General features: G+C 39.1%; 1 protein-coding gene across 1 annotated transcript in view; it reads left to right on the forward strand.

The window, feature by feature from the left end:
* The window catches only part of TMEM144 (transmembrane protein 144), a gene marked incomplete at both ends in the record, with an annotated part of 45,280 nt that extends 37,138 nt beyond the window's left edge, over positions 1 to 8,142 (forward strand). Inside the window, one exon of the mRNA XM_080697512.1 lies at positions 8,059 to 8,142. Coding sequence (XP_080553638.1) covers positions 8,059 to 8,142 — 84 coding nt within the window. The remainder of the gene's footprint in view (positions 1 to 8,058) is intronic.
* Positions 8,143 to 12,472: the final 4,330 nt, after the last annotated feature.

Below are 12,472 nucleotides of genomic sequence, written 5' to 3' on the forward strand. Positions count from 1 at the left end.
ATCCCCAGTACCACACACACACAAAAACCTTAGAACTTTTATAGACCCATAAATTACGTTTGTGCACAGTTGTCATTTATTATAGTTGGAGTTCCTTTCTACAAAATAACTTTATGCTCAAAATATATTGTAAATCTGTTTACAAATATTTCATTTGCCTCACAAACATAATTTATCTCTACTCAACCTTGGATATTATCCTGTATAAGAGGTTGAAATCTTAGAAAATCATACAAGTTAGTGATCATAACTTACTTGCAATTATGGGTGAAAAGAAGAACTAAGGAAGGATAGATTTATTTTAAAGCATTTGAAAACTATTTTGGCCACTATTACAATAAACCTTCATTGAAAAAAATACATATATAAATTATGTTTATAAACTATATATGTATATATAAATTATATATAAACTACGTTTGCTACATTTATAAACTACATATATAAACTACATTTAAGAACTTTCTTCACAGAAGCTCTAACCAAGTCTAATGCTAATTTTTTGGAGTCGTATAGAAGGATGCTAAAAGACATTCAGAGGAATTGAACCCAGGGATGTTCTACCTCTAAGCTACAGCCCCAGACAGATTTTTCTTTTATCATGGTCTCACACTAAGTTGCTGAGAGCCTCGCTAAGTTGCTAAGTCAGGCTTCAAACCTGCAATCCTCCTGTCTCAGCCTCCCAAGTACTGGGAATACATTTTAATTATATAAATTAATGAGATTCACTATGGTATTTTCATAATGCATATATTATGCCTTAATCCTATCCATCTATCCTTATAAACATTTCCTTCTTTCTTCTCTTCTCTTCTCCTCTGGTCCCCTTCATTGTCCTTAATAGTTCCTTTTCTTCTCTGGGATCATATTTTTTCTTAGTTCCCACATGTGAGAGAAAACATGAGATAGTTGTCTTTCTATGACTGGCTTATTCTACTTAACACAGTGTCCTCCAGTCTCTCCATTTTCCTACAGATAGCAGGATTTCATTCTTCTTTATGGTGGAATAATACTCCATATATCTCTATCTATGATTGAAATGTAATGATAATTTAAAAATAAAAATAAAATATACTATAGTTTCTATCCATTTATCTGCTTATGAACACCTAGGCTTATTCCATACTCTGGCTCATGTGAGTAGTGCCACAATAATTACGGAGATTTAGCTTTCTCTTGTATGTTGACTTCATTTCCTTTGGATATATAATGAGGAGTGGATGCTTGATCATATGATAGCTTTTTTAATTCTTTTGAAGAACCTCCAAACAATTTTCCACAGGATAATACTAATTTACATTCCTACTAGTAGTGCATAAGAGTTCTGTCTTTTCTACATCCTAGGCATAATTTGTCTTTTTTTTTGGGGGGGGGGGTACTGGGAGAAACCCAGGAGCTTTTCTAACTCAGGGCTATACTCCCAGACCTATTTTATATTTTATTTGGAAACAGGGTCTCGCCAAGTTGCTGAGAGCCTCACTAAGTAGCTGAGGCTGGCTTTGAACCTTTGCAATCCTCCTGTCTCAGCCTCCCAAGCACTGGGATTATAAGCATGAGCCACCATGCCCAGCCATAATTTGTCATTTTTAGTAGCAATGTCTATTTTTAGCACTGGGGATTGAACCCAGGAGCATTCTATCTCTGAGCTACACTCCCAGCCCTATTTTATTTTTTTATTTTGAAAAAGGGTCTCACTAAGTTGCTGGGTCTGGCCTCAAACCTGTGTTCCTCCTGTTTCAGCCTCCTAAGTACTGAGATTACAATCATGTACCACCATGTCCAATTTTTATTTTCATTTCTCTGATAGGTAAATATACTGAGCATTTTTTCATTGACCATTTGTATTTGTACAAATATGTTTGTTCAGAACATTTGCCCATTTTCAATTTCATTATTTGGTTTTTATGTTACATTTTTAATACTTAATATATTCTGATTGTTAATCCTCTGTCAGATAAATAAGGGACAAATATTATCTCCTATTCTGTAGATTGTCTCTTCACTCTGTCGATTGTTTTCTTTGCTCTACAGAAACTTTTTAATTTGCTTCTTGCTTTGGTTTCATGTTCTTTTGATACCATATCCAGAAAACTGTTGCCTGTGCCAATGCTAAAGACATCTTAGAGGAAGTAACTTTTAAGACTAATATTCCATGACCAAGTAGTTCAGGAATATCATAACAGTTCATAACAGGCAAATTAATTCATGTTATTTACTGTAATACTAAATAAGCAGAGGAAAGGATGTGATAATGTATATTATATTAACCTCTTTGTGAGCTAGAAAGAGAAAGAATCTTCAGTCAGTACAGGGTTTTTATGAAACAACAGCAGAGGGCCAGGGAATGGGTCAGTGGTGGCACGCTTCCCAGCATGTGCAGGCCCTGGGTTTGATTCGGCACCACATACAGCAGCAAATACACATCTAAGGCGAATGAGGGCTCTTTATAAGTTGGAAGACAGAGATTTCTCCATTGCCACTGTTACTCAGTATTCTCTGTACATCTAGCCCATTTGATAAGGAAATAATAAAAATAAAGAAATAGATACAGGAAAGAAAAGGACAAATGTATCACTTGTAGATAACATTAGCTTTTTTAAAAAAAAATTAAGAGAATGAGCTGAAAAATCTTAAGATCCAATGAGATCACTTGGTAAGATTTGAGAGAGAAAAACATAAATAGCTTTCCAATATATCACCAATAACCAATTAAAGAGAAAAATAAATGCCATTAATAACTATAACAATTACACAGATCTAAGAAAAATAATAAGAAATGTTTCATATTTATAAAACACTTTTTACTTTCCTATAAAATGTACAATAGGACATAGACCATCGGAGCAAATGAAGAGACTTGCATCATCCTGATGGGACATTCACCATTATAACTGGGCAGTTCCCTGCAGTTCTAATCAGAGTGCTTCCTTAAAAAGGCCAGCAGAGCCGGGTGTGGTGGCGCACGCTTGTAATCCCCGCGCTTGGGAGGCTGAGACAGGAGGATTGCGCAGGTTCGAAGCCAGCCTCAGCTACTTAGTGAGGTTCTCAGCAACTTAGTGAGACCCTGTTTCCAAATATAATATAAAATGGGTCTGGGAGTATAGCCTGGAGGTAGAAAGCCTGGGTTCCACCCCCAGTACCACCAAAAAAAAAAAAAAAAGGTCAGCAGAGCTCGCTCTTGAATTTCTAGAGTAGGTTTTAAAGCTTGGTCCATTGCATTTATTTAAAAAAATGTAAAGCATTATAGCACATGTTCCAGATTTCTTAAACCTATACAATTTAGATTTTCCAGGGCTCTTTTCTTATACAAGAAGAACTTTTAACTGATAAAAATGACTTATTGATCTTTTTTAGATAAAAATATACTAAAATGAAATTGCGGGTATTAAAAAGAAAAAGGGTGAAGTTAAAAGCAACGAGTAATTTATTGACCTTTCTAGGGTGAAAAACAACAACGACAACAATAACCTCAGAGGTTTGTATACATGAATTAAATGATGTCCAGTGATAACCTATCATTAAGTGCAGATGCCTAACAGCTTCTCCACAGATATTTACAGGAAAGTTATAAATACTTTACATTCAAGATAGCTTAGAAAGACTTATCAACTAAACACTTAAGCCAAATTCCCATAGTAATTTTAAGGTGCTTTTGTTAGAAACAAGACAAAATGTTTAAGCTGTAAATAAAACCAAAGCAAACCCTTTATCTTTGTGGCTTAGATCCTGTGATCTGTGTATCTTGGAGTGGTCCATAAAGATGCATATTTATTTATTTATTTATTTTTATTTATTTTTTTTTGTGGTGGTACTGGGGTTCCTGGAAGCCCTTCTACCTCCGGGCTACACCCCCATGGGCTACACTCCCAGACCTATTTTTTTTAACTTTATATGGAAACAGGGTCTCTTAAGCCAGTGAGGCTGGTTCCAAACCAGCGCGATCCTCCTGTCTCCGCCTCCCAAGCGCAGGGATTACAAGCTTGCGCCACCACGCCTGGCAAAGATGCATATTTAAATCTATACCTTCAGCTGCCAGAATTTATGTTGGGATCAGAGTCCCAACATAAGAGTTTAATGATTTGGCTTAATTTTAATGCCATCAGCACTGCTGATGCTTGGTTTTTCTTTTTGTTTGTTTTTTTTTTTGTATGATATATACAAGCTTTTAGTCAGCATGTCTGCAGTGGTAACAACGCAGGGAATCATCCCCATAATTTATAGGTCAGTGGCAACTACCAGATGAAGAATGAAATGACCTATTATTTGGTAACTACTTCAGAAATCCAAGGTAAAAACTTCTTGCTCAGGTGTTAGTGTGTTCTTTCTAGGAGTTAATATTTTGAAGAAAAAAAAATCATTGTTACTGCTCAAATATAATCAGTCTTTTTTTCTAGGAGACTAGGCAGTTTGGATAGATTCAGAACCATGAAAAAATATATTTGACTGTCTGAAAACATTATTTTTCTATCTGTGCAGATGAGAAGTAGAGCTAGCAAAGTATTCACATAGGTTGTAGAATGCTTAAAATTAAAGCCCCATTTTTTTAAATTTTAAGTAATTGCATCCATTTCTGACAAAGTTAATTTGCAAAGCACCTGAGTAAATTTGTTTTTGAACAAATATTTATTGAGTGCCTATTGTGCACTAACACTATATCTAAATTAAGGTTTAAGTTTTTAAACTGATGAAAAAGAGGCTAAGAAATGTAAATTACACCTTAGCACATGATGCATGTGTGTGCATGTATGCGCATGCATATACATGTGTGTGTGCATGTGTTTCAGTTAGCTGCTTTGTACTTGGCTAGTCTTTGGGGATGCTGCTTTCACTTGTAGAAGTTGGAGATTACACTGTGTCTTGGTCACCATTCTCACTGCCATAATCCAAAAACAACTGACCACTCAATTTAGAGGATGGAATATTTATTTGCTTACAAGTTTTGGAGATTTCAAAGTTTCATTCCTGGGAGGCCACGTCTGCAGAGCTCAGGGCATGGCGGCTGGAAGCAGAAAGAGGGAGAGTCAAGGCTTCATGTTCAAACAGTAGAGGCTGGAAGCAGAGGGAAAACAAGCCAAGGGATGAGATTACAGCCCTCGTGACTTACTGAGAGCAACTCTGAATATTATGTGAGCCTTTCAGAAGGTCTTGTATATCTAACCATAACAGACTGACTTCTGATAGTACTGAGATTCACAGTGACTCAGCCTCAGTATAACGAAGATCACTGAACACAACCCACTCTATGCAATCACTTAATAAGTTGAAAGAAGAGGTGTGCATGATGTTAGGTGTTTGGGGTCATATATTAATTGGGTCATATGTCTTACTAATATGAAAAAATACCTTCCTTGGAAGTTTTACATCCCTCCCCTTCCTGGATACCATTTTTACCTGCTCTGTTTGGGTTAGTCAGACAAATTTACCTCTGATCTCTGCATTTTTCTCAGTAAACTGGAGTCCCAAGATCCCTAAGAGGCATGAGGAAAGGAGGCAGAATGAGATCAGACAGAAGCCACCCTTTTCGGTGAGAGTTCCCTGTGCAGCCAGGAGAGCCAGCCCTGTGTCCATGCTGCTCACCTGGGCTGTCACACCCTGGCCCTGTCGCCTGGGAGAGCCCAGTTAGAGCTTCTCTTCCTGGCTTTGCTTCAAAGCAGACCTGGCTGAAGGGCAGTAAAGACAGGAAACCTTGCTTACCCCTTGCATCTTTGTAAGGGAAAATGGTCTCCGTAGACCTCCACATTGTGTGGCCCAGCAGCAGGAACCCATCTTTTGGAGCCTGTCACTTACCAGCTTAGCCCTGAGGCTCAGTGACTCTGCTCACTCCAGGGTACTGTTTCTATGAACCCGCTCCCCACAACAAGTCAGACAGCTCTTTCTCCAGAGACACAGGACCCTTCCCACAGCCTTTCCCAAAGCTTTGCTTCAAATTTGGGTAGCTTCAGGCGTTAGCCCAGCAGAGCCAGTGACTCAGGTATCGCAAGAGGAAAGTCACTAGCCCTTTGGTCTGCACATTTCAAGCAGGCAGTTTCTTAGCAGCAGGGCACACACTTCCCCATTCACCTCCAAGAAACCTGTGTGTCTTCTACATGATGTATAACGAAATCAGTGTTGGTTTTCCTTTAAAAAAAATAGAGTAGTAATAGCATAATATTATTTGACTCTTAGAAGACCTGAATATAAATCTAAGCTCATATATCTAAAACTAGAGAGCCATTAATCCTGTTGCGATGTTCAAACCATTGTAGAATCTCGGGATCTCTCTCTACAAGGTGAGATTGCCAACTGGTAGCCATTCAGAGGAGAATGGCCAGAAAACTATTCTGTGTGAAAAATGGTTAAAGGAGATAAAATATTGAGCAGGAAAACAGATGCCTCTGGAAATATAAGATAGTTATTTTTCAATGTTTGAGGGCTTACCTTGTGAGAGGGGTGTTAATATTGATTTATCTATACCTCTATAGATAGATCTTATAGGAAATGAAATACTTCTGCTTACCACAAGAAGATATATCTTTGCTAACCCAAAGATGGACTGGACCACATCGGGACATGGTGCTCCTGGCTTCCTACCTTTAAAACCAGTGCCCCCATACATCTTCACACTTTCTCTGTGTTTTTTCCTCATCCTTTAAATCTGGATCCGTCTTCCCATCTGTTCTTTATCATCTTTCCTCTGAATGCAGTGGCCTCCTTATTGTCGGTCAGTCTCCTTGCATCCATTCAGGCCCCTGCAATCTGTTGCTCATCCTACAAAAGGCACAGGCCTTAAAATTGCAAATCTGAGCCTCGCATACTGAAGCTCACCTTTAACCCCAGTACTTGGGAGGCGGAGACAGGAGGATCACAGGTTTGAGGCCGGTCTTAGCAAAGTAGTGAGACCCTGATTCAAAATAAAAAGAAAAGGGCAGGGGCTCTATATCAGATATAGAATGCCCCTGAGTTCAATCCCCAGTATCAAAGGAGAAAAAAAAATCTGATGTTTTCAGCACACACAACTGCCCTTTCCCTTTAATGGTTTCCCATTGCTTGGCAAAATAGAATTCCAAAGAATGATAGGTCCGGCTAGACCCCTGAGTGCTCAGGCAGGCCCACAGCCCCAACATCATCTTGCTCTAGTTATACTGGCCTCCTCTTATTCCCTGGGAAGTGTCATGCTTTCTCTTACGATAGGACTTTGCATGTAAAATTCCTTCTTCCTGGAATCTCTACCTGTTGCCCCATTTCCCTGCTTGTGGTTAGAAGCTCAGATCCCCACCTCCAGTCAGTCCAGCTTTACTAAGAGTCCCATAGCAGTCTTACAGAGCCATGGCGGTTTGCTCACGACACCCCTCTCTCTTTGCAGTGTTCTTCTAGGTCATTACTGATTAATCCCTGTCTCTCACAGTCAGTTACTAACTGCAGCAGGGCATATGTCCTGGATGTCCATGTGGATTTACTAAATGGGTGGTCCCTGAGACACTTGCAAGTTTCAAGAAAATATGTACGGTTATTGGGAGAGGGCAGCAAATATGCATGGCAGGTGCCCAGAGTGGGTGGCTTGTAAGGTTCCTAGCAATCATGAGAGAATCTGCTTTTTGTGCTCCCCCTCTCCCCAGTACTGAAGATGGAACCACGGAGTGTTCTACCTCTACATCCTAGACCAATTTTATTTTTGATTTTGATTTTGGGGGTGGGGGCACAGGAAATGGAACCCAGGGGCCTTCTACCTCCAGGATATACTCCCAGACCTACTTTATATTTTTATTTGGAAACAGGGTCTCACTACGGTGCTGAGAGCCTCACTAAGGCTGGCTTTGAACCTGTGTGATCCTCCTGTCTCAACCTCCCAAGTACTGGGATTACAAGTGTGCACCACCATGCCCAGCTCAGTTTTTATTTTGAAACAGGATGTCACTAAGTTGCTGTGGGCCTCGCCAAGTTTCTGTGGCTCAGCCACAACCTCCAGTACTCCTGTCTCAGCCTCCCAAGTACTGGGATTATTGGCACACACCACTACCCCATCTTCTCTTTGTGCATTTGCTTCGAGTCTTTTTCATTGCAATCTTTTCTATTACTCAGGGCCTACAGAACTACCTGCTAACGATGCTGGCGTTTTGCACCATCTTGACTGGAGCATTATGCACGGCTTTTTCTAAAATCTAAGCATCACGGGACCAGCAGGTGGCAGCAGTGGTCAAGAGAACTTCTCTCCGAGCCCTGCTGGGCTATGTCCGCCAGGAAGAGTTTCCATCCACACAGCAAAGGATCCCCACCGCTCTTGGGGTGTGTGACTCATGTTTTCCCCACACATGTGAGAATGGAGAGAGACTGGGTTTCAGCCTAGTATAAAAATGGAAAATTCTTCTGATGAACTGTTAATGAAGGTAGGACTTCAGGAATGACTGAACTCTTACCACTCTTGGAACTCTTGGAACATCTGAGATTGCAGTTTGTATGTCTGCGGTGGGGTGGGGAGTGTTTTGCCACAGTATGTACCTGTTTTGCCACAATATGTACCTAGTATTGAATAATCTAAAAAGCAGTATAAAATTCGTATACAAAGAAGTTACCCTCCAAATGTCTAACGTATTCATGAAGATGAACAGAAATAAATATCTTTGGGGATTAGGAAGGGTGAGGGGAGAGAAAGACTGATGAAATTGAATTTCAAAGTTATCTGGACACTTTACTAGAGAAAATAAAAGTTACGGTTGGTATTAAGTGTTAAAAGGGCTGTTTTATGATTTTTAACCAAAACTTTTTTTTTTTTTTTGGTGGTACTGGGGTTCCTGGAAGCCCTTCTACCTCTGGGCTACACTCCTAGACCTATTTTATTTTTGTAAACAGGGTCTCTTAAGCCAGCGTAATCCTCCTGTCTCAGCCTCCCAAGGGCGGGGATTACAAGCGTGCGCCACCACACCCCGACAACCAAAACTTATTTTTACTTCAAATTACCATTGCTCAACCCACTCAGCTTAAAATTAGCTTTTGATTATCTCCAAATAAGTCTCCCCTCAGAGAACAAAGGTTTTACACCATTGGTAATATGTGCATAATATAATACGTGCATACACAAGCACATACACATATGCACATGCATGTGTCAGTATACACGTTTATATATGTGCACTGTTCCAAATCTGGGGAAGTTTCTAGAGTTGCTAAATTAAGGCTCCAGTTTATCCAGGACAATTAAAGGGACCAGCACTCACATGAACGTATAATATTATTTTTTTCCGAAATATATTTATCTAAAATAATTTTAACCGGAGGTTTTCCTGTTTTGTCCCTATTCCAACTGATAGTTTCCAGGACACACAAAAAAAAATGACAGACATGCTGATTTTATTTGTTTAAGAAAATGAAACTAGAACTGCTAGTATGATGTTCATTACCATGGTTTCCAAACCCTTAACATAAAGGATGTTTGTTCAGATGTAAATTTCACCCATTCATACCTGATATTGCATTGCTGTGCAAGAAAAACAGAGTGCCATTCGAGGCAGTGCTTTGACTCTAAAGACCACCGGTGTGGATTTAAGCCCCATCTCTGCTTTATCTTATTAATTATGTGACTGTGGACAAGTTCCTGGGCCCCGTTGTCATCACATTTCTTATTTGTGAAGTGGGGTTAATCATAGTATCTACCTCACATGGCTGTTGTGAGGTTCAAATTAGTTAAAATATTTAAATTTGGTGGTGAGTTTTTTGGTACTTGGCAAATGCTATAAAATTGTTAGCTATTATTATTATATGTTATATGAAGGAGAAGAAAATGCCTATCGATTGAAAATACTTTGTCAGAGCCATACTATCCTCCCATCCAAGTAATTTTGTTCCTTCATATGAAAAAGTAATACTGATATACCTGTTTAATTATTAAATTGTTATTACAAATAAATATTTGATTGTAGGTTCTTTGTTTTGTTTTGTGATACTAGGGATTTAATCCAAGGGTTTTATACTTCTGAACTACACCTCTAGCTCTATTTTAGTTTTAAACAAGGTCTAACTAAGTTGTTGAGGTTCTTATTAATTTGCTGAAGCTGGCCTCAAATTTACAATCCTCCTGTCTTAGTCTCCCAAGTACTAGGATTACTATAGCCATGCACTACCATGCCCAGCTTACCTGTAACTTCTTATACCCATTTTAATTTTAACCTAAAATGACATTAAATTATGTTGATAACTTTTGAATAAACTGACATGTTACAAACCTATTTTTCTTCTTTAAATATATTTTAGAATTTTATATTCGATAGTTTTAATTATTCTTGTGCTGAGATTGACTATTTATATGCAAAAATTTAAACATGAACGAAAGCAGTTACAGGAGAAACATAAAGTATCATAGCTATACACATTTCTGTTCTGAGACATCCCTGTGGTATCAGGGACCTCTTTTTTTAAATGGTTCCAAAACAACTTACTGTTAAGCAGTTAGTCCAAATGCGTGATTGCAAAATTCCCACTTTGTTTGTCCACCTGCGGAAGTTAATGCCTAACTCTCTTGAGGTTTTGACATTTTATTTTGTCTTCTTTAGCATGGCCAGATTCTTATGTTTAACTTTTTCAAGCTTTTCGTTTGAGCTTAACTGAAATGGCATCCTTATTTATACCAAAGAGCACCTGCCATCTTGTGTAGAAATGTCACTACACTAAGTAGAATTTCCTACTCTAGGAACAGAAAATCTTATTATGTTCTAGGATTAAGAGGGCCACATTTCCCTTGAGATACCAAACCTTCTTTTATTCCTGTTTTATTGATTTATATTTCTATCTAGAATGTCAATATTGTCACAGCTGAAAAACACACTGAGGAAGTCAAGCTCACATGGTGCCATTTAGGTAAATGGTTAGCGATCAAAGCAATGTCTGTTTCTTATAAATACATATTTATGTAAAAATTAGGAAATATATATATATATTAACACTAGCAATTGCTTCTTGTGATCATGAATGAGACAGAATGTCACGCTGGGGTGGGGTGAAGGGAAGCGGGCGTGTGTGTTCAAAACCCCAGGCAGAGTCAACAGGACCCACACCTGGCATCCTTACAATGACCACCTGCGCCCTTTGCCTTTGTATTTGTGACTTCAACCCTGATAACCCAGTGACTTTGAAGAGCTGGGGTTGCAGTCTCCCCTCTCATCCACACCTTCCCTTTCCTTGACTTCAGTTACTCAGTCAGCTGTGGTCCAGAAATATTAACATTTGTTGTTTGTTTGTAGCACTGGGAACTGAACCCAGGTGCATTCTACCTCTGAACTACACTCCTTGCCCTATTTTATCCTTTGTTTTGACAAAGAATCTCACTCATTTACTGAGATTCTTGCTATGTTGCTGAGGCTGGCCTCCAAATTCTGCTCCTCTCTCAGCCTCCCAAGTACTGGGATTACAGCTATGTGCCATCACACCCAGCTATCTTGACGCTTTCAAAAGAGAAAAACCATGCTCAAGTGACTTACTATAATATATTATTATAACTGTTCTTTTTTATTCATAGTTATTGCTATGAATCTCTTGTTATAAATTATAATTTATCATGAGTATATATGTACTGGAAGAAACATACTATATAATGCATTGGTACTGTTCACAGTTTCAGGCTTTCACTGGGGGTCTTAGTATGTATACCATAAGGGTAAGGGGGAAATGCTGGGTTTTTGTTTTGGTTTTGTTTATTGTTTGTTTGTTTTTTATTTTTTTTGTGTGGTACTGGGGATTGATCCTAGAGACATTCTACCTTTGAACTATACTCCTAGACCTTTTTATGTGTTTGTTTTGAACAGGGTCACACTAGATTGCTGAGGGTCTCACTACATTGCTGAGGCTGTCCTTGAACCTGCGATATTCCTGTCTCAGCCTCCCAAGTATTGGGATTACAGGCATATGTCACCATGCCAGGCTCTGCTTCTTTTTTTGTCACATTTTCATAAAAAACACCAAAAGAAATTAGGCCTTATAATAGGTTGAATAATGCCCTTTCGCATGTCTACTCAAGTCTTAACTGCTGGTGCCTGTGAATGTGATCTTATTTGGAACTAGGGTCTCTGCAAATGTAATTAAGAATCTTAAAATGAGCTCATCCTGGATTTGGGGCAGACCCTCCCTACAAACAACGACAAGTGTCCTTATCAGAGAAAGGAGATTTGAAATACTCAGAGAGGCAGAGAAGTCACATCAAGATGGAGGCAGAGAGTGGACTGGTGCGGCAACAAGCCACGGAAGGCCAAGGCTGGCGCTGCAGGTGGGTGGAGCGGGAGGAGACTCCCTCGAGCCTCTATAGGACGGCAGGCTGGCCAGAACGTTGATTTCTGCCTTCTAGACTCTAGAACTATAAGAGAAGATAACTGTTGTTTTAAGCTGCCAAATTTGTGATAACTGGTTGTAGTGCCCCTAAAGACACTATCAAAGGCAGGTAGAATCCTGTGAGCATATAAGACACTGCACAGAATCAAGTGCATGGGCTCAGCCATACCTGAACGCTGCC

Source organism: Muscardinus avellanarius (assembly GCF_963383645.1).
Source record: "Muscardinus avellanarius genome assembly, chromosome: 6".
Lineage (NCBI taxonomy): Eukaryota > Metazoa > Chordata > Mammalia > Rodentia > Gliridae > Muscardinus > Muscardinus avellanarius.